Raw genomic sequence first — 22,864 nt, forward strand, 5'->3', positions numbered from 1 at the left:
AGGCCTATATCTCAAATCTGAATGATCCGAGTAAAATTATCATAGCAATATAATTGTTAACAGTAGCCTTCAATTGCAAAACAAACCTAAATCCGCCCTCCATTTCCCTGACACGAAAACCAAAAAGTTAGGCTACTGGATAATGTATTGATTCATAGTTAGCAATGTATTTTAAACAATGTCAAAAAAGTCAATTTAAATGAGTTTAGAGGGGATTTTTTAAATCAACGAAAGTCTAAAAAGGTCCTCGACCTAAGTAGCCTATCGTTCACAACGTCAATCATGGCGTGTCATTTTATTTTGATTGAAGCGGTGGATGAGGGAGCTGTCATTGTACACGATTTAAAGAGAACGTTCTTTCTGGAAGAAGTCACGTGGCCGTGTGCATTGCTTTTGCCGTTGTGGATTGTATGATCCATGTTTTACCTCTCGGGCTGCTTAAGAATAGGGTGCACGTGCAATTAGCCTGACTACTTAAATCTGACTTGAATTAGTAGGACTGCGTGAGCTGAGTAGGACTAGTATGACTGCGTGGGCCTTTATGGAACCGCTTAAGCCCTGCTTGTCTAATTAAACGTATTCAAGTTTAGGACTTTAAGTCTAGCTTTTTTGAGCGGCCTTTATGGAACAGGCCCCTGGTCTGATGAATCACGTTTTCTTTTACATCACGTGAATGGCTGGGTGCGTGTGCATCGCTTAGCTGGGGAACACATGGCACCAGGATGCACTATGGGAAGAAGGCGGTGCAGTGCTTCTGCTGGCACCACACCACCAGCGAAGGCAGTGTAATGCTTTGGGCAATGTTCTACTGGGAAACCTTGGGTCGTGAGCTGGTGTTGAGTGGGTTGCGGACGTGTGCTTCGGCTCTGTCCAAAAATATAACTTTAATTTTGACTAAATTACCGAATTTCCAATGGGATGATGTAGTAAGGTATAGTAGGTATAGTAGAGCATAGTATGACATTGTAGTGTTTAGTTGGTATGCTATAGTATAGTACAGTAAGATATATCAGTCTATAGTAGGGTATTGAAGAGTACAGCAGTAGGTCATAGGAGAGTGTAGTTGTGTATAGTAGGGTATAGTAGTATACAGTAGCAGTATTGTGTATAGGAGGATATCTTTGAGTATAGTAGGGTGTAATAGAGTTTTACTCTTTAGTTTAGTAGGGTATTTACCTGGTTACAAAGTACTTCCAAGTTTCTCAGAGTGGAGGCACTAAGCATCATGCCATCAGCTTTGCATGACAGATGTCTGAAAGAGCTACCAGACACACACACGCTTACTTACTTATGAGGGTGTGTATGTTTACATTCATTTGTATTTATGTGTGTGAATGTGCATTCAGCATGTGTGTACCTATTACTGAGGAGAACCTTTTCCAGGTTGAATTCTCTGAGGTAATGGATGAGAGGTCCCAGACAGCAGATTACAGGAGCCTCCAACGCTGCAACACTGGAGAGAGATTGGGAGCCTGCAACACGCGCACACACACACACACAGGAATCATAACCTCAAACCACCTCTTCATCACTAGTCTTCTAGCTTCATCAATTGTTCTCCCTTAAATAAAAAACGAAAGACACACACACACACAAACACACGTGTGTCCCTCCCCTTTACCAAGGAAAAAGTAGGTCTATGAGCCCCACTTTCCCTTGACATACACTCACACAAACACACACACACACCTTTGTTGTCTTTGTAACAATAGAACTCTGTGATTGTGTTCATTGCTGAAGAAAACTCAAACTGAGAGCTGTCCCTCTTCTCCACACGAACACGATCATCTTTCAGGACACTGGAGAAAGACAAGAGAAACCATCAGGACACAGAGAGATGTTTTTCCCTCTCCATCTCTCTTTCCATCTATGTTTTGCCACTCTGGCCACTGGGATTCGAAGGACTCTGTTTCTTTGTGTGCTCTCTGCTGTTGCCAAGGTAACCAAGGCAAACATGTGGCTGTGGACCTAAGAGTGTTGCTGCGCTTTCTTCATGCAAACACACACACATATGCAGTTCATAGTGTCAACACAATGTATGTGTAATGGCCACACCCTGTCCCTTCTGCATCTCCAATACTCCCAGGACCCTCACCTCACACACACTCACACACCACACAGTTGCAAAGGAGCTAAGGACTTGCCAGCCACTCCACCTCCCAGAAAGAGTGAGATGCATGCTCATTACATGCTAGCCACCTGAAGTGGTAACAACACCTTAACACATCTCTCAACGTGCTAGTAAGACAGACAGCAATATCAGTGAGCCCTCAGCATAAGTACCGTAGCCCAAAGTCTAGAAATGTTTAGGCTACTTTTCGCTAGGTAACCTACCTAGAACCGTATACTAAAAGTCTAGGAAAGTTGAGGCTATACTGTATGTCACCAGGTACCTACAAACATGTCTTAATCTGGGGGGCTGGTTTGTGTGATAGACTAATGGAGGGGGGGGGCTAGTTTGTGCGATAGACTAATGCGTTCTGGAGAGAAGGGAGACTGGCGTTGGTCACGGTTTGGAATGGAAAGGAGAAAATATCGCTATACATTTTTTTGACTACGTAGTTAAGGCTACAGGCGTGTGTTGCTTAGGCGGCCGCCTTAACTGAAAAGTGCTGCGGGAAACCCTGCTATTTTCCCTTAAAACACATTTTTGCACTACATACACAATGTTGGTGCCAAACATGTAGCTAGGTATGTTTCCAGGCTGTGATATCAACACCCTATATTTTTGTACGAAGGTAACGTGTTTTAGATGGAGACGTCTTTCTCTACAGACATAACCGTGGTGGCACATTTAAGTACTGACAGCATAGGCTGTGTGTCCTCCATCATCTGCAAGTACTCATCCTTCAACTCCAGGATCCTGGCATCTTGAATCTTGGTCACGTTTCGGTCCAGCCCACCGCTGTTCCACCAGCCGATCAAACATCTCGCACACAGTGTTCCACCGTGTTTTACACGACTGGATAAGCCGGTGAGTTGCGAGGCCCATTTGTTCCTGTGCTGTGATTTAAATGGCTAACAAGTTTACTTGCCGCTTATATTACCCAATATAGATACAGTGCAAATCCGTTATTTATGGCCAACTGGAGTGTGTGTGCAAAGCAGGCATGGAAATCCAGTTCACTCTAGTGCAGAGGTCTTCAACCCTGGTCCTCAGGGACCCCCTGTCCTGCACGTTTTAGATGTTTCCCTGCTCCAACACACCTGATTCAAATGAATGGGTCGTTATCTAGTTATGCAGAAGCCTGTTAACGACCATTCATTTGAATCAGGTGTATTGAAGCAGGGAAACATCTAAAACGTGCAGGACAGGGGGTCCCTGAGGACTTGTGGGATTGTTGACAGCAAAAATATTGGCCGCGTTGTCATAAACGCATGCAATAACTCGGTCTTCAAGTCCCCATTGCTCTACAGCTCCATTAATTTTCCAGTGAGATGGTCCTTTCTGTGAGCAGGACCACTGAGTTAATTTGCCAGTCGTCACTGATGTAGTGGCAGGTGATGGTGATGTAGCTGTCAGCTGTTAAAGCGGTCCAGCAGTCAGTGGTTAAATCAACTCTTTCAGCTGTGCTCAATTCTTTTAACAGCTCCTGCTTCCGTTCTTCGTAGCGTGTTTCTACCAGTCTGGTGATGATACGTTGTGATGGAATGTGATATGCCGGTTCCAATAAGTTTATCAGTTGTCGAAAACTTTCGCCCTCAACAATACTTGAGGGTAGCATATCCATCTCGATGAACTTGCACATCCGTTGCTCATTGTGTTAGCATGGAGTCAATGCTTGGTTGAACTTGAGAGCAGGATGCACCGCCACTAACCAGGGTCGGATGTACGTTTTTCAAGTAGTACATCATTTGAGTCGTGGAGGAGTTGTTTTTATACTCAACTTTGCAGTGTTGGCAGTGAACAACGTCATTTTTTAAGTCAAAATGGTCCCACGCTACACTTCGCCGTGACCTCTTCATGTTTACTTTTACAAACATTGCCCTTGTGTGGTAAAATGTTTAATTGCTGCCACATAGCGAAATCCATTGCATTCCTTCAATACTCAAGATTAGCAACAGAACATGCATTAGTTTTATCAATACAAATTTGTTGTCATCTATGAAATTCTTAATGATTAATATCGATCGTCGATTAATTATGCCCATCCCTACCTAGCCACAGTAACAAACGTCACTACCGTCATGATGTCACAAACCTGCGTGCAATTTAGGGCTGCAACTAACGATTCTTTAAATAATTGATTAATCTGTCGATTTTTTTTCGATTAATCGCTGAATCTGACAAAAAAACGAAAAAGCATTCATTTCCAACCCTTTATTCAAAAACAGAACTGACAGTGCAAAATCACAGTACAAAAAAGTACTAAATACAAGTCCCTTGCTGAGCGCTTGACTTGGAGTTATCTGCCACTGAGCGCTGGAGTGCAAATGTGTGATTTGTGAGGGCTCTCGAGGCTCATAATCGGAGACCGCAGGTCGGCTGGGTGTAGAGAGTAGTTTAATATTCTTTGTTTCCTGACGACAGTTTATCAAAGGAAAGCATAGTATGTAATATATATCAACTACTTACTAACCGAGAGTGAGGTCATGCCAGGAAATATCAAACTGAGGCAGGAACGTATCGACCAAGCAAAAGCGAGGTCGATACGGCAAAGCCGAGGTTTGATATTTCCCGGCATGACCGAACGGTCGAGGTTAGTAAGTAGTTTATTATATGGCATTTTTAGCTTCTTTTCATTTTGTAAACGAAAATAAATGGTACCTCTAGGCTAATTGTAGCTAGCTCTCAAGTCTTCTCACGCTGTGTTTCATGTGTTGCCTAGAAACTCATTACTTTTGATAGAAAGCGGACAACATGGTTCTGCTAAAATGGCTTAAATTTCAACAGAAAGTAACGACACAAGTGTTTAAAAGAGTCTAGTCTTCATCCTCACTTTCGATTACAAATATTTTCAGCATCATCTGGATAGTAAAACTCAGCAGCTGACTAGTCGCTCATTTCGAAGATGACGTCAGAGGGCAATACGGAGCCGTATTGACCGCTGAGGAGGGCAATACGCGTCTGGCATGACTACCCATTAGCCAAGCAGAAGTACCGTCGTTGCCATATAATAAATATATATATTGTCTCCTGAAGAGAGTTTATCCGAAGAAGACATAAAAGCTGATTAATATGCTTTGTTTCCTGACGACAGTTTATCAAAGGAAAACATAGTATGTAATAAATATATTGTCTTTTGAGAGTTTATCAAAGGACGACAGCTGAGGGTAGTACGGGAGTACATTTGTTGCCCAGAAAGTGAGTTTAACTCTCGGATGGAGCCGGCAGACTCTCTTGGTGAAAAGGGAGTCAAAGTACTTAGTTAGATAGGAAACCTGTTTCCTGTCTGACGACATACCGCGCTGAACCTGAGCTGCTCCACCTTTTCCCAAACGTTTTCTTGTTAACTGCTATATATTATATATTACTTCATTTATTCATGAAGTAATGTATAGATAATCTATTACAATTGTTTTTCTGTTTCTCTTTATTGTGAGAATGCTGTTAAAGGGGCAATTGAGTGCAAAACCGATTTTACCTTGTCATAGTTGAATAACCTATTCAAATCTCAAAAAGAAAAAATTTGGCTGTAAAACGCTAGGTTTTCAACAAAGCTACCGGTCCTACGTAGGACCGGTGATCGCCCTCTTATTGGCTCTGGTCTGTATCTTTGTCACACCCCAGAATTTACATCCAGACCAGCCCGAGGTAGCATCTATCTCCGATACTAGTTTAGCTGTGCGCTGCTCTGTGTAGGCTACTTATAAGGAATTACAAAGAAGAACGTTTTGAATTATAACAAGGATACTGAAAATGGACCACGGTCGTAAATGCTGTGTTCCAGGCTGTACAGGGAAGGCTAACATTCAGTCTTCCAAAGGAGCCAAACATTCAACAAGCATGGCTGCTGTTGTCTATGAGAAGATCCCGGCGAAGTTTGACACTCAATCATTTATTTGCTCTGAACATTTCACCCAAGACAGTTTTGAAAAACTTGGGCAATTTCAAGCAGGATTTGCTAGGAAGCTGAACCTGGAAAGAGGTCTTGTTGTATGCCCATTGCAACCGCAAGCTATAAGGACTGTATGATGTTGTACTAACAGTTATTAGCAATGCTAACGTTTCCTGTATATAGCATACCAGGTAGAATGCTAAATACGTTTTTCTACTCACATCAAATGACTCTAGCTAGACTAGCTGTAGTAGGCATTAGAAGGGAAGCTTCCGAAAAATAACCAGAAAACGAACAGCAGTCTGGCTTATTGCGAACGCCTGTATAGATAATGTATTTGAAAGAACTGGAGAAAGGCAGGTGATAGATACAGGATACGTTAGCATTGCTAGTAACTGTTACTAGTAGTAACACCTAGACAGTAGGCATGTAAACAAATTTAACTTGCTAACGCAAGAGCATAGGTTGAATGTGTGATCATTTAGCCTAGTTTATTGGCAATGGGGCTAACGTTGATTCATGTTCCTGACTGTGTTTCATTCAAATAAATAACCTGTGTCATGTCAATCTACAATTCACGATGCATGTTTGTCCAGATATTAGTCATGTTATTTTCAGCAAGATATCTAGAGCTAGCTAGCTAGCTAACTGAAGCCGAGTAGAATCACGATAATATGGTTTAGTTGCTAAGCTGTAGCCTAACTATATACCCACCTAAGTCAATCCAGTTTGCTTCAACAACAGAAGTAGAAACAAGTAATGTTATCATTTCAAATGATAACTGTTGATCTGTTGAAAACAGTGTTGTGTACACACAATAGATTTATTTGCGCGTTTTTATTTGAAGTCTCCAACTTCGATTTTTCAGCGAGTGCTGCTGTTGGCCGTGTTGCGTTTTTGCTCCACAGCTTCACTTGTTGAAAACCAACCAATCATCGCGCAGCTTATCTAAATATTAACAAGAAAAGGCTGTTCCTTATGTAGGACCAAACCTGCCATATTTAAAAATGAATGAATGAATAAATAAATGTCCACATCCATGCATTTAGACATAAATAAATGAATACATGGACTAAATAATGCACAATTGTCAATCAATATTACCTTATAATTTACATGTATTTATGTATTTATTTGTGTATTCATTTATTTATTCATTTATTCATTCATGTATTCATTCATTTATTAATTCATGTGTTCATTCATTTATTCATTCATGTATTCATTCATTCATTCCTGTATTTCTTCTTCTCAATATGTTAATGAGATGTGTCAATCAAAATAGGTAGGCGGTATTTGACACACCATTGGCTAATCGTTTTCCACGCTTTGTATTCGATTATGTAGCCTTACATCCATCCTTGCTGTCATGGACAACATAGCCTACATGGACAGGCTGGCCGACCTTGTTGAAAACAAAGATTTAATTCACCATATATGATATTTGGATAAACAAACATGTTATAAAGATTTTACTACGTTAGTTGTGGGCTATCACTTAACACCCAACTTCACTACGCTGACCGGCCAACCATGTGTTTACCCCGATAAAAACGTAAACATTTTAAAATAAAAAATCCTTGTTGATTGTCAAACCAACATATTTGTCCTGTGTGTAAGAGCGAGATAGACAATCTGGCATATAGCCCCCAATCAAGCAGAAGAGAAATTTGTGAAGATTGACAACACAAAGTTAATCATTGAAGATGAAAAGTAGCTTAGTCCTAAATGGAGTTGTATGCCCCATAGCACATATTTTACAAAGACTACGGCAACAAAAGCCAAACGTTGCCACGTTATGTTGGGAATGGGATGCCGTTGCGACGGTTATTGTTGGAGCAACAAGTTGCCTAAATAGCCTGTAGCCTATGCCATGTTTATGTGCATGTCAGCTTTACATGTAGAAAAGAAAATCTCAGAGAAGGTGAAAGGCTTGGTGACCGGCGTGGAGAAATGCGTGTCTAGTGTGAACAGCATCGCGCCATTCGTAGTATATTGTGGCGCTCCAGGGCGCTTTGCAGCCAGTGTGTCCCAGGCGTTAGCTAGATTGAATCTATGGCTCTGGATTGATTGCAATGTCTGAACATCAGTTTCCACGCCTACTGGCCTCCTCTCATTATCATATTGGGAACAATGAATGAATGAATGAATAAATAAATGAATAAATAAATGAATAAATAAATGAATAAATAAATGAATGAATAAATAAATGAATATATAAATGAATGAATAAATAAATAAATCAATGAATCAATACATAAATGAATACAAAATAAATAAATACATAAGTGTAAAATATATGTAACTATTGATTGACAATTGTGCATTAATTAATATATATATATTCGTTTATTTCTGTCTAAATGCATGGATGTGGACATTTATTTATTCATTCATTCATTTGTAAATATGGCAGGTTTGGTCCTCCATAGTTCCTGCGAAACAGCGGTGAGAATGCTGAAAACCTGAATGGGGATAGCTGACCATGCTAAAAAAGCTGAAAATTGTGAAATTCTTTAGAAAGTTATAAGCTGAAGCTTCAAAGCGACCGAAAGGTATTTTAAATAGGGGCTGGAGCTGGACGAAGGCATAAAACTACAGGAAAGAGAAGAAAAATGCAAAACAAAGTGAAAAAAAATGAAGAGAAACAATGCATAAAAATGTGAACATTTAGCCAAAAAAAAGAATCTGGAGTTTCAAAAGGCCTGAAATGTATTTTAAAAAGGGGAACATTTCAGAAAGATGAGCTGCAGGAAAATGTGAAAACCTAGCAGAAACCAGTTGCTTAAATCTGGGTTGAACGAATTTGAAGATAAGAGGACAACACTGGAATGACTTGAACTTGCTGGAAAAACATAGCAACTGTTGGTCATTGGCAACATACTGGCTACATTTTTAAATAGAATCTAGGTTTCAGGTTTAAGACGGAGGAGAAACTTATAATACGTGCCTGCACACCCAGTCCTGTTCAGACACTTCATTTAAGATTACATCAAAATAATAATCCATAGTGCAGGGTTGCCGATGTTGTCGTTGTCCCTGGTGAGTTTTTTACAGTAAATAAAAATATCATGCTACATCTAACCAGCGGATCATTTCTTGCAAGTGTAACCGGGTAGCTCTAGGACCCAGGATCTTTAACTCACAGCTGGCGCTCATTTCTTAATGAGGCCCGCAATAGTTGAAGTAGGTAGTACTGGAGGCAATCGTTTGCTGTTTGAGTAACCCAATGCCTTAGGCATCAGTTCCAAGGTCAGCGGAATATTGACGGTGATCAAGTGAGTTGCGGGGTCTAAACGCAATAGCAGTCAGTATGTTTTGATCGTAAATTATAAATTTGTAAATACTGCTGCTATTGTATCATTAATACATGTATCTTCTACTACAGGTGTTAGGTGCCTGCCACTGTTTTTCCCACATTTAGATTTATCTTTGTTTTCAAGTTGTTTGGTTTGAGCAGTGGTTTGTTGTGCTTATCTAGTGTGCTTTGGTTTGCCGTGAATTATTTTTATAATGTACTATTAAGTACCTTTGGATGTTATTGTGTATAAAATAAAACGTTGTATATTTTTGATACCACAGTCTCTGTACCGTTCATTTGATTGGACGGGACACAAATAGTAGTTATAGTATTTCTAACTAAGGGTCTCTCACCCCATCTGTGAGAGTGGCGTAGTCAGTCCACCCCGCCACACAAGTGTGTCAAAGTGATATTAACACCGTAAGCTTGAATAATAACCGAAGGCGTGAAGCTAGACAGGATACAATGGAAGATTTCCTACATAAGCTAGATCTACTACTTCAAATTGAAAACGAAGAAGATATTTAGAGTAGAGACAAGTTACTTAACATCTGTGTTCAATATCGTCAATTAAAAGTAAAAACTTACCAGTTACGAAGCGTTTGTTCATAGGATTAACGCCAGCTGCAGCAAACACTTATCCCAGCCCTGGTTTGGCTGTTCGTGACGGTCAGCTATGACTGTCTTTCTTGAGCCTCGATTTTTGCAGATTTCTGTGAAACTTGATCAAATAAAAACGATCTAGCTAGATTATGTACACTTTAAGGTCAATGTACATACCTTGTTTGGCCAATTTGGTCGATACTGTAGTTGAAGAAAATGTCGAACCGTTTTTATGGAGAGCCATATCGTCCTAGCTCGATTATAAGAGAAAAACATTTACCTAGCATCCACACCTCAAACAAGTTAACCTAGACGCAAAACTGTACGTCCAATCCAAAAAATAATGATATATTCCAAGACCTAAGACTCTGCCGAAACCATTGATATCCTTTATTTGTCTGTGCGGTCAGAAATACAACTCTTTTGGCAGTTTCCAAAACGTCACCCAATTCTGCTTTCATGGTGCGTGTCTGTTTGGTTGCCATGGCAATGGAGCAGCTGTACTCGCTAACGAGCTGGACAGAGAATGACACATTTAGCTAGCATTCACACCTCAAACAAGTTAACCTAGACGCAAAACTATACCTCCAATCCAAAAGATTCTGATATTTTCCGAGACCCAAGACTCTCCAGAAACTAGACATGTCCTTTATGTCTGTGCGGTCAGAAATACGACTCTACCGGCAGTTTAAAAACATGTCTACTTTCGAAATTCTCTGACGAATTTTACCCACCTCTCCATTTACTCTGCTGGCTAGCACTAGGGCTAAGGCAAATGCCCAAGCTAAGGCACATGGCGCACGCACTGATGATAGGTATGAGAATATTGTCATTCATGTCGGCACCAATGATGTACGGCTGTGGCAGTCAGAGGTCACGAAGGTTAATATAGCTCGGGCATGTGACCTTGCTCAAAATATGAGTCGGCATCGAGTAATAGTCTCTGGCCCACTACCTGTTAGGGGGCCTGACGAGATCTACAGCAGGATTTGTAGATAATTGGTCTCGTTTCTGGGCCAAACCTGGCTTGGTGAAAAGTGACAGGCTCCATCCTAGCTGGAGAGGAGCTTTTCTTTTGTCTAGGAATATTGAAGCTATTTTAGAGCAGGCCTGACACTCACTGGAACAAGCCGGGCCACAGTCTCTTAGAGATTCTGATAGATATGTTGATAGGCATGTTGTGAGCTGTTGGGGGCCCGATAGCTCAGCTTGTAGTGTAGCCAGCGTGGATGCTGATGTTGTTTCTCCCATTGAGACGGTGTCTGTCCCCCGCCATTTTCCAAATTACGGCCCTCAATTATTAGGAATTATACCAATTTGATATGTATTCAGCCTTGCTCCCCCGTTGCTCTTCCTACTAAGTTTTGTGATAGCAGTGCCACCTTTTCAGAAGGATTACCTACGTATAAAGCTGCCAAAAACCCATACTGGAATGTTGGGCTCCTAAACATCAGATCTCTATCCCCAAAGGCCGTTTTGATTAATGATCTGATGTCTGAATGCAACCTGGACCTGATTGGACTCACCGAAACCTGGTTAAAACCTGAAGAATATTCCTCCCTGAATGAAGCATCGCCTCCGGATTTTGCGTACTCACACATCCCTCGTGTCTCAAAGAAAGGTGGCGGTGTTGCTATGATATATAAAGCTAGCTTCAACCTCAGCCTAAAATCTGTAAATACCTTTAAATCATTTTAGATAATTGCATGAAACCACCAAATACTCTAAAAAGGACTAATTCTTCTACTATTGCCCCCCCTCCCTCATTTAGTTTAGTTACTCTATACCGGCCCCCCGGCCCGTATTCCCTCTTCCTAGAGGAATTTGCAGATTTTAGTGCTGATCTTGTGACATATACTGATAATGTCTTAATTATGGGTGATTTTAACATCCATGTGGATGACCCAAAAGATCCTCTAAGTAAGGCCTTTACTGCTCTATTGGATTCCACAGGTCTCACTCAGGTGGTTTCTAAACCTACCCATCTTCACTCGCATACATTGTATTTAGTTCTCACACGGGGAATCAAGATTAGTGACATCATTGTCCACCCCCACAATCCTATATTATCAGACCACTGCCTGGTTACCTTTAAAATGGATCTCTGCCAGAGCCTTGGAGGCACCCAGAATATTTCTACTAGCCGCTGCATAACCCCAAACACAGCTATGGAACTGGCTAATATTCTACCTGCTGCACTAGAAGCACTGGACGACCCAAATAAATCATTAAATGCTAAAACAAGGGATCTGAATTTGGTTCTTCAGTTATCCCTAGATTCTGTTGCCCCACTCAAACCAAGGAAAAGAAAAGACAAGAAAATGGCTCCATGGTATTTAGAGGAAAGCCGCACTCTCAAGAGGTCCACTCGAAAATTATAGCATAAGTGGCGTATCACTAAATTGGAGGTTTTCCGCCTGGCCTGGAAGGACAGCCAAATTGAGTACAAGCAAGTCCTCATCAGGTCCAGATCAGAATATTTCGAAATTGATTAGTAAGAACAAACACAACACAAAGTTCCCATTTGATACTGTTGCAAAACTCAGAAAAGTACACTCTGTGTTAGTTCAGATCTCTCTCCCAATGATTTTAGATTTCTTTGACCAAAAAATCTATGCAATAAGGGACAAACTACAGACTAGGCCTGGAGGAGTGGCCATCAACACGGAATTTTACTCTATACCCAGCATGCTGCATGTTGAGGCTCTTACTCACTTTAACCCTATTTCTATGGAAGCGTTCATCGAGCTGGTAGATTCCTCGAAACCCATCAGCTGCCTTCTTGATCCCCTCCCTGCCAAACTTTGTAGGGAACTTCTCCCTATTATTGGACCTCCCATGCTTAGTATTATTAATGAATCTATTGTAACTGGACAAGTCCCTGACAATTTCAAACAAGCTATTATTAAGCCCCTTCTTAAAAAACCAAACCTGGATCCAGGTTGTCTTAGCAACTATAGGCCAATTTCAAATTTGCCATTTCTCTCCAAAATTTTAGAAAAAGCTGTGGCACAACAGCTCACTGAGCACCTCTCCTCAAATCAGCTTTATGAACCTCTCCAGTCTGGATTTCGTCTTCACCACAGCACTGAAACTGCATTAGCTAAGGTAGTCAATGATCTAATATTAGCCTCTGACGCAGGCTCTATCTCTGTTCTGGTTCTTCTAGACCTTAGTGCAGCATTTGACACTGTGGATCATGAGATTCTCCTGGAGCGTATGGAGAACTATGTTGGGATCTCTGGTACTTCACTTCAGTGGTTTAGATCATATCTATCTGATAGATCACAATATGTCCACTATGATGGTTGCTCATCCAGGAGCACTACTGTAAAATACGGAGTACCACAGGGTTCAGTTCTAGGCCCTCTGTTATTTTCACTCTATATGTTGCCTTTAGGAAACATAATTAGAAGCTCTGGGGTAAATTTCCACTGTTATGCAGATGATACTCAGCTATACATGTCCATAAAGCCTGGAGAATTTCCACATGCTATGGAAATATGTGTTTCCGGGTTGAGAACTTGGATGACAGCAAATTTCCTTCTTCTTAATTTGGATAAAACCGAGGTTCAAATTTTCGGTCCTAAAAAATACAGAAATAATTTATCCAATCTGACCTTAAACTTAGATGGTGTCAAAGTATCTCAAAGCCAGTTGGTAAAAAATTTAGGAGTCACATTGGACCCAGACCTTTCGTTTGAGTACCATATTAAACAAATCACCAGAACTGCATTTTTCCATCTACGTAATATTGCCAAAATACGAAAATTCCTCTCAAAGGATGATGCTGAAAAACTAATACATGCTTTTGTTACGTCCCAATTGGACTACTGCAATGTGTTGTTCTCTGGCCTCCCAACTACCTACTTGAAAAATTTACAGCGGGTACAAAATGCTGCTGCTAGACTATTGACAAAAACAAGAAAGTTTGATCATATAACCTCTACTCTTATCTCTTTACACTGGCTCCCTATCCAAGCCAGAGCTGATTTCAAAGTTTTACTACTAACTTACAAATCTCTACATGGATTGGCACCACTGTACCTCTCCGGTCTCCTTGCACCCTATTGCCCCGCAAGGACTCTTAGATCTCAAGATGCCGGCTATCTGGTAATACCCAAAATTAAGAAAAAAACTGCTGGAGGTAGGGCGTTCTCATATAGAGCACCTCTTCTCTGGAACAAATTACCTGTCTCAATTAGGGAGGCTGATACTGTTTCGACATTTAAAACTATATTAAAAACGTTCTTGTTTAGTCAATTCTATGATTGTTAAAGGTAAGTATGTGTGTACTTTCTAAGTAAACATGGGGTGTGCGTTTGCCTATGTGTGTATAATTTTAGTTTATGTTCACACTGCCCATTTAGATGTTACAAAAAAAGTAAACCTGTTATTGTACATTGTTACTGTAATAGTTTTGTTGCTGTATATTGTTATTGTTATAGTTTACTAGTTGGAGACAACGGGGGACTGGTTGTTTTCATCCTTATTCGTATAAATATAACCTATTTTAGAGTTGTTTCCCCCGGAACAGATTTCATGTTCCAACCAAGGGGGGCTGTCGCTGTCTTGGTCTGTGGGGCTGCATCAAATACCCTCTTAGCTTTGTTAAATTGCTGCACTAGTCCACACTTGACCGGTGGGGATCTCATTCTATTACGACTGTAACTGTTAGCTGCTCCTGGCATTCTCTAATCCCTGTTCTCCTCTCTGTCCCCCCCACACATCCCTTGTGGTGTGGGGGGTTTGAGCTGTCAGGACCTGCCTGGTTGTCGGTCTACCAACGCTGGACCAGGTCGTCTACCGGAACCCAGTCTCCATGACGGCCAACAGCGAGTTTCCAGGTCCCATCCAACGTCTATAAAGCCGAACAATGGATTTTGGTGTTTCAAAACCCATTGACACTGTATGACAATGTTTAGCCTGTGTTCTGCTCCTCTCTCTTACCAACCGTCTCTGGAGGAGGGGATCTCTCTCTGAATTGCTCCTCCCAAGGTTTCTTCAATTTTTTCTCCCATTGGGAGTTTTTCTGGGAGTTTTTCCTTGTCTTCCTTGAGGGTTTAGGTTGGTTGAGGGGCAGTTCTATGGGCGTATGTGAAGCCCTCTGTGACATGCTTGCGTGTAAAAAGGGCTATACAAATACATTTGATTTGAAACCGCGCTCATCGCTGGAATAGCGATAGATAATTTGCTAAGTAGATAATTAGACAAAAGTAACAGTGTTGTATAATATGTTGTTGAAATAAGGGGAAAAATACAAAGTGAGTAAATAAATAAAAAATCTGGGAAAACGGATAATCAACTGGAGTTTTCCAGGTCTTTGGTCAACAGTGCACAACAAATTTACATGGGGATCATTCACGGGAAAAATAGTGGGAGGGCTATGGATGGCCTGTTGAGAGTTCCAATGGAGCTAATTATACGACGCCACCCAAACGATAAAAAGTTAATTCAACGGTTTATGATCTGGTGTGCTGTGATGAAATGGAGAATAATATTAAACACCATAAATCTAAAGACCCCAGCGACAGGAGATTGGGCAAGAAAACTAGGGAAAGAGAAGTATTGAATTGGATTAGAAGAGAAGGATATACATTTCTGCAAAGAAATATAACGTAGGGACAGCAGAGACAGTGATATTGAAGATACAGACACCAACCAAACTATGCTTACTCTCAGAACATGAAGATTTGTTCGAACAAATGCCCCCGACATTATGGTCAAAACACAAGACAGATGTAGGTTATATAAAATCAGCAGAGCCCATACACGTAAACATAAAGGAGGGAGTAAGATTACCCTACCAGAGACAATATCCTCTCCGACAACACGCCATAGACGGGATTAGACCGACCATTACAGGTCTAGTGAATGCAGGAGTCTTGATTGAAACTAAAAGCCCCTGCAATACACCCATCTTTCCAATAAAGAAGCCACATTCTAATGATTACCGATTGGTACATGATCTGCGAGCAATTAACTCCATTGTAAACGTTCCAAAGGCGGTCGTGCCCGATCCACATACATTGCTCTCGAATATCCCACCAGGCACAAAATGGTATACAGTAATAGATCTCTGTTCTGCTTTCTTCGCAGTACCTTGACATAAGGACTCGCAATATCTGTTTGCTTTCACCTATGAAGGTAAACAAATGACATACACTCGTTTGCCTTAGGGATTCCTGGACAGCCCCGCAGTGTTTAATCAAGTGTTGGCCCAGGACCTGCAAAATCTGCATGTTGCAAGTACCGTCTTACAGTATGGCGACGACATTTGAATTTGTAGCAGCTCGAAAGAGCAGTGCGAGAAAGACTGTCACGGTGTTAACACAGCTGGCAGAGGGAGGTCATAAAGTCAGTAAAGACAAGCTACAGTTTTGTCAAACAACTGTAGATTATCTGGGCAGGAGACTTAGTGGGGACAGGAGACAGATAGCCTTGTCACAGATAGAGGCCATAGTCAAGGCACCCAAACCTCAGATGGTAGGACAAATGCTTACCTTGTTGGGAATGGCAGGATACAGCAGGCCATGGATTTGTGATTATGCTCTCAAAACAGCACCTCTGCGAGCCCTTATTAGGGCTGCAGGGCAGACTAGTAATGCTGCTACATTGCAGTGGACCGAAGAGGCGGAGGAGCTTTTTTAGCTCTTAAAAGTGACATGCAATCAGCCCCCGCCCTTGGCAATCCCGTTTACTCTAAACCATTTCATCTATATGTTGCAGAACGAGCTGGATATGCTACTGCAGTACTGTTACAGGACACGCCTATAGGGAAACAACCATTGGCCTATTAAAGTACAAAACTTGACAATGTAGAAGCAGGACTGCCACCCTGGTATCAGGGATTGGCAGCCGCTGTTCTTGCGTTCAAGAAGGCTTCATCACTGACAATGGGACACCCAGTAACTCTGTACACGTCCCATCAGCTATATGCCTTACTCACAAGCCCACGATTTCTGTTGACTCAGGCCAGGAGAACTGGCTACGAGGTGATACTGTCTGCCCCAGAGCTCACCATACAAAGGTGTGACACAGTAAACCCAGCCACTAAGATTGTGTTGCCAGTGGATGGGACACCACACAATTGTGTCCACGACACCGACATATTTATGCGCGCATGCCAAGACCTGCACAACGAACCTATCACAGCAGACCTCACATTGTTTGTGGATGGATCTTGCTTTAGGGATGCTGTGGGCAATCATGCGGGCTACGGCGTAGTGCAGCTTAAAGATGACAGCACATTTGAAACCATCCAATCTGTAAAAGTTGATCAACCGTGTTCAGCCCAATTGGCTGAGATCAAAGGTCTTACAGCAGTATGCCTGTTGGCAAAGGGTAAGAGTCTTAATGTTTATACTGACTCTGCATATGGCGACTGTCATGTGTATGGTAACATATGGAAGCAGAGAGGCTTCCGCAGAGCCGATGGTACAGTAATCAGCCACGGACAGTCCATTTCACAACTGTTGGAGGCCATGCATGCACCAACAGCCTTGGCCATCATTAAATGCCCTTCCCACCAAAAGACTGACACTCTCATTGCCAAAGGAAACAACATGGCCGATGAGACAGCCAGGCAAGCAGCAACGGGGACAGGGGCAGTAATGGGACCCCTTCAGGTGACTGATGACCCTGCCCCACTCACCACTTTATCTTCTCTTGTGTTGGCACAAGACCGGGTTAGTCCCCAGGAAAAAGATATGTGGTTGAAACGGGGGGCCATGCAGAACACTCAAGATGGACCCAACAAAAGTCTATGGCGGAGCAGTCATGGTCATTTCGTCTTGCCTAGTACGTTGTTACGCTTTGCAATTAAGAATACGCATGGAACTGACCATTGCGCCAGGGGGGAGATTGTAAGACGCCTTCAAAGCGTGTGGTGGTCACCATATTTAGCTGCCAAAGTTGATAGAGTGCTACACGAATGCAAAGTATGTGCACAGTACAATGTTAGGAAGACATGCTCCCATCTCACACATTCCAACGCCAGACAGACCATTTAGACATCTGATGATAGACTATGTAGCCATGACACAACGTATAGGAAGGCTGAGATACATCTTGGTAGTAATCTGTCGGTTCAGAAGATGGATAGAGGCGGTGCCAACTGCAGGTCCAGACTCCAGATCAGTAGCAACATTTCTACGTATAGAGGTCTTTCCAAGATTTGGAATCCCGGACAGCATAAGCTCAGACAATGGACTGCATTTTGTGTCTGAAACATTTAAATTGGCATTGAAAATGCTAGGTATTAGACAAATGTTTGGCTGTGTGTATCATCCTAAATCACAAGGGACAGTTGAGAGAGCCAATGGTATCTTATGCCAAGTTGGCAAAAATCATGGCTGATGGTAAGTTAAACTGGGAACAGGCTTTACCGCTGGCACTAATGGCAATGCGCTCGAGTACTAACCGACTAACATTTCTAACACCGCATGAAATGGCAACTGGAAGGCCACTTCCAGTTCCGTATTTACGAGGACCCGTTGAGGGTCCTCCCCTTGAAAAATTGGAAAGGGAGCTGCAAAGCTACCTACTACACTTAACACAAGTACATAAGGAAGTGTTCTCACAGGTAAAAGGTGCCATGAAGGAGAGGGAAGCAGATATTCCACAGAACCTGCAGACGGTTGTGCCTGGAGATTGGGTTTACGTAAAGGTATTCAAAAGAAAGTGGAACGAGCCCAGACGGGAAGGTCCCTTCAAAGTCCGTCTAACAACCCAAACAGCCCTAAAGGTTGACGGTAAGAAGTTTTGGTACCATGTCAATCACTGCTGTAGAGCCGAAGATCCAGAACAAAATGAGGCACATAAGAGAGGGGCAGCTCGACCAGAGACAGAAGGGGCCGGTGTCACCGCCCCGCAGGGACTCCAAGATGGGGACGGACACTCCTCCCCGCAGGGACCCAGACGATCTCACAGACTGGTCCAGCAAAAACATGCAATTAACCAAAACACTAACAGCAGCTGCCCAGCTATTAAGAAATGACTAAAGCCAGATGCCGCAGACTGCTGAGAGAGCACCAAGTGTTAGGGCCACCACGAGACAGGAGAGGGACGCCCCAGATTGTGCAACTAAGATACGATCAGGGTTAGGGATAATGCTAATATGGACAGCCTTAGTGTTGGCAGGCAGCGTGATGTGGACAATACGACACCTGACATCCCCTATATATCCCCAACAAAATCAAACTCTACAACATGTTTCACCCACCACACATCCCCAAGAAAACCTGACTCCAAAACATATCTTACCTACCAAATATCCCCAACATGACCCAACCCTACAAAATGTTTTACCCACCAATGAACAACACCAAAGGAAGATGTGCAGATGGCCAAGTGTGCATTAGCTGTAGGGATGCTGGCGGCAAATCTAGGATATATATACCATTAGCTGAAGATAGATGAAGATTATCAATTTAACATATAATATACCACCAGACCAACGTGATAATAACATCCAGCCCCGGTAAAATAATAATCTACAGTTATTCACTGAGTAAAATGTGCAAGAAAAATTGAACTACAACAGTAATAATAAAATGCTTGAAAACGCAATGTATTGATGTAAACGCAAAACGAGTAATGGATAACCAAAAAGGCATAAACCTGATCAAAATATACGCCGTGACCCGTCGAGTCAAATGCAGCAGGGATAGTGGCTATACGTTAAAAACGGAGCAATTAAAGTCCAACATGTTCTATGGCTGAAGTACTCAGCTCAGCAAGTAAGTCAGGAAACCTGTCTAGCATGTTACACTTGTGTAGCATCCAGACCACGGCAGGTGCAGCAAAGGGTCCTGAGGATGGAGAACTCTCAGGAGTAACATCTGAGGGACCAGAAAGAGACACAAAAACCAACACGGACGAAGCCGAGCGGGTTACAAAACCAAGCACCGCTGAAATGGATCATTGGATTGGGAAAATGTCACCGGATCAGTTTAAAAATCTCCAAGGACAAATGACCCATAGGGTAACGAGACGTCTACATTGTGCAAGACGAAGAGGGGAAGCGCAAATTCGAAGGAGAAAACGCAATAGGGAAAGAGAGCGCCAGAATGAGATAGCAACACTTCAGAGCAAGAACAGGATGCTGATACGCCAGAATGAGGAACTGAGAATGGACTTAAATAGCTGGCAGCAACGTTGGGGTGCATATCAACCCATGCCCCTAAGGGAGCCATATGAGAACATGTGGCGGTACTTCTAATGAGAAGAAGGGTGTAAACCAACCACTCAGTCTGTTTCACCCTGGATCATTCTGTTCACTTTGGAATATTCTGTTACATCCTGGAGTACTCAATTTTACCCCGGATTATTCTGTCCCCCATTAAAATATACTGCCCCCTTTGGACACCCCGCCGGAGACCCAATCCATTTCCCCAATCATCTTTATACATTCAACCCCCTCCCCTGGACATCACCAAACATCAACCCCTTTCCCTAAAACATTTTCACACATCCAACCCCTTTCCCAACACATCTTCCCACATCCAACCCCTTTCTCTGAACCCCATCAAACACCATTCGTTTTCCCTGAACATCATCGGACACCTACTCATAACCCAGACATTTATCTTAACCATTTAGTAATAAGCACGGTTAAACGCCAATATTATGTATTGCATGGAGCACTAGTTCACAGTTTATCTGAAAATATATCATCACCCTGTATGTGCACCCTTTCTTTTATTTTGTTGTCACTTAATGGTTTCGTTTTCAATGACATTCTAGTATGTTGTATTGTTGTCATTGCTTGTTTCATTTTGTCTCTTATAACCAACGTATAGTCACATTTAGAACATATGCATGAATCCATTACTTCTTATTTTATGTTTATGAAACGGACCAACTTTTATAAGTAATAGGACCTCAGTGCGAAGCTCCTCAGTGTGGATGGTGAATGAGCAGTATGGTACAGTATGACAACTAGGGATGACTCAGTCTGTCACATATACCTAGTTAGAGGCTGGAACGGATACTCATGTCGCATTATGAGCATAGTTAACCCATATGGCTTGTAGTTCCCCATACCCTCATCATTTTACTTCCCTGTTATATGTTGCAATTAAGCTGAAAGCTTAAGCGAGTATCAGAAAGAAGAACAGTCCACCAGGCCACCGAGGATGAGCTTTGCACATGATGACATTTATGAGTAAGGTCGAAATTAACAATGATTTCTTTTGTATTTTTTATGATTTACTGTCACGCTAAATGAGCACTTATATTACTCCGATATTGTTTCTGTTGTACAGTATAATTACAATAGTGTTCACAGTATGAGTTGTGGTGAGATTTTATAAGTCTCACAGGGGGGACTGAAGTGGAATAATATCACACTGTTGTAATTATGAAGATGAAGAATGACTATGGATTATATGATGAAGAATGCCATTTAACTACTTTTATACTTATATACTTTACATCTTTATATGTTATATCTTATACTTTTATATGTTACACTATTGAAAAAGCCTGATGCAAAGTAGTTGACTGTTTAGTATTTCCCCTAAAATATAGAAGGAAAATTAAACCCAAAGTGTTAATCCGGATGATTGTGAATGGGTGTCAGATAAGTCTATGTGAGCAAGTTCCTATTATATGAAAAACTACAAGACCCAGCAGTAAATGAGGCCGGAGCCCAGTGTAACTGGCCGCCAAGGTCAGAGTAGGTCTACAAAAAATAGATGAATTCTCTATGCACCTGCAATCTGAATCTCTCAGAGAGAGTGATCCAATAAGAAGTAAAATGAATTGTAACAAAACAAATATTGTACCAATAGTAAACTTGATAAGGTTTTTATATAAAAGAGAGTGTTTGGAGGGGATTTCTTAAGTCTGGTTCTGCAGAATCACACTCACGTTTTTTTGGAATCACCCTGCCTTTTTGGATTCTATTAAAACTCTTTGCATCAAACTCTGTCGGATTTCCTCTGCTGTTTCAAACTTACAGAATTTTTTGATCCAAGACTTAGACTTGGTACGTTGAATTTTAACTTCTTCACATTGGTAACCTTTTCACAGACTGGTCTAGTTATTTTCCTAGAGAAGTCGTGGAGTGGGTTGGCGACCATCTAACCTGGTACTGCTTTCTGTCGGGTGCATGGCATTAAGGTGATAACTTAAAGACTAGTTACTTCTGTGATAGCTAAATTCAGCTTGACAAATGCTACATACAACTTTAGTTTTGTCGATTGTTCCGTCATTTTTGCCTCTTAAACAGAAACTTTCCGCCCAACAATCCCTCAGCTCTCTCCATCTTCAACTACTGTCTCAGTCTCTCCTATCTAACTGACTGCAGGCACTTGGCGGTTTTGTGTCAGGGGTCAATGCACACCGGCAGTAAACAAAGTTGCGTTAACTGTCAAAATACAGGATTTTATCGCATTAATCTCTATCGCATTAATCTTTATCGCATGAATCTCAGCCACAATAATCTCATAGATTAACAAGTTAACTTTGACAGCCCTAATGAATATATATGAGAGAGAATATAGGTTGGGCCTTGCCATAGGCAAGCACCAGGGCTGGACTGGCCATCTGGCATACCGGGCATTTGCCCGGTGGGCCGACGCGGCCCGGCCCATTGGTTATTTTTTGGGGGGTCGGGCCGGCCCATAGAGAATTGACAGCGGCCCATTGGTGAATTTTCTTTGGCCTGACCCAATCAAATCCAGGTCCCACTTCCCCTGATTCCTAATATCGCCTCCCGCAGGCCCTGAAACACGAGCTGTTGGCTAATGCTTATGCTGGTTTAGCATTGTTAAAGTTTAGCATCGCTAAAATTTTGAAAATTCCATCCAAGGGCAAGGAAGAAAAGAAAAGTTAAGGAAGAAAAATATTTTAAAAAATCTACAGGCGAATGCCACAAAAGTGCAAAAATGTCAAACATGTTTGGGCGGGCTTTAGGTTCTTCAACATCAGCATTACCTGTAGAGGAAGGAGGACA

The 22,864-nt window shown here is 41.9% G+C and overlaps 1 protein-coding gene across 4 annotated transcripts in view; it reads right to left on the reverse strand.

Annotated features, from left to right (window-relative positions):
* msh3 (mutS homolog 3 (E. coli)) overlaps positions 1-22,864 on the reverse strand; it is a 135,493-nt gene that overhangs the window by 54,875 nt on the left and 57,754 nt on the right. For all 4 annotated transcript variants that reach the window (XR_014751033.1, XM_084694863.1, XM_084694861.1 and 1 more), the window contains exons 9-11: positions 1,690-1,799; positions 1,358-1,472; positions 1,177-1,261 (exon numbers count right to left, since the gene is read on the reverse strand). Coding sequence is in view for 3 of the 4 variants with exons in the window: in XM_084694863.1 (XP_084550989.1) it covers positions 1,177-1,261; positions 1,358-1,472; positions 1,690-1,799 (310 nt within the window). In the remaining variant the exon portion in view is untranslated. The remainder of the gene's footprint in view (positions 1-1,176; positions 1,262-1,357; positions 1,473-1,689; positions 1,800-22,864) is intronic.

The sequence above is a fragment of the Hypomesus nipponensis genome, chromosome 28 (genome assembly GCF_054491055.1).
Source record: "Hypomesus nipponensis isolate SF chromosome 28, ASM5449105v1, whole genome shotgun sequence".
Taxonomy (NCBI): domain Eukaryota; kingdom Metazoa; phylum Chordata; class Actinopteri; order Osmeriformes; family Osmeridae; genus Hypomesus; species Hypomesus nipponensis.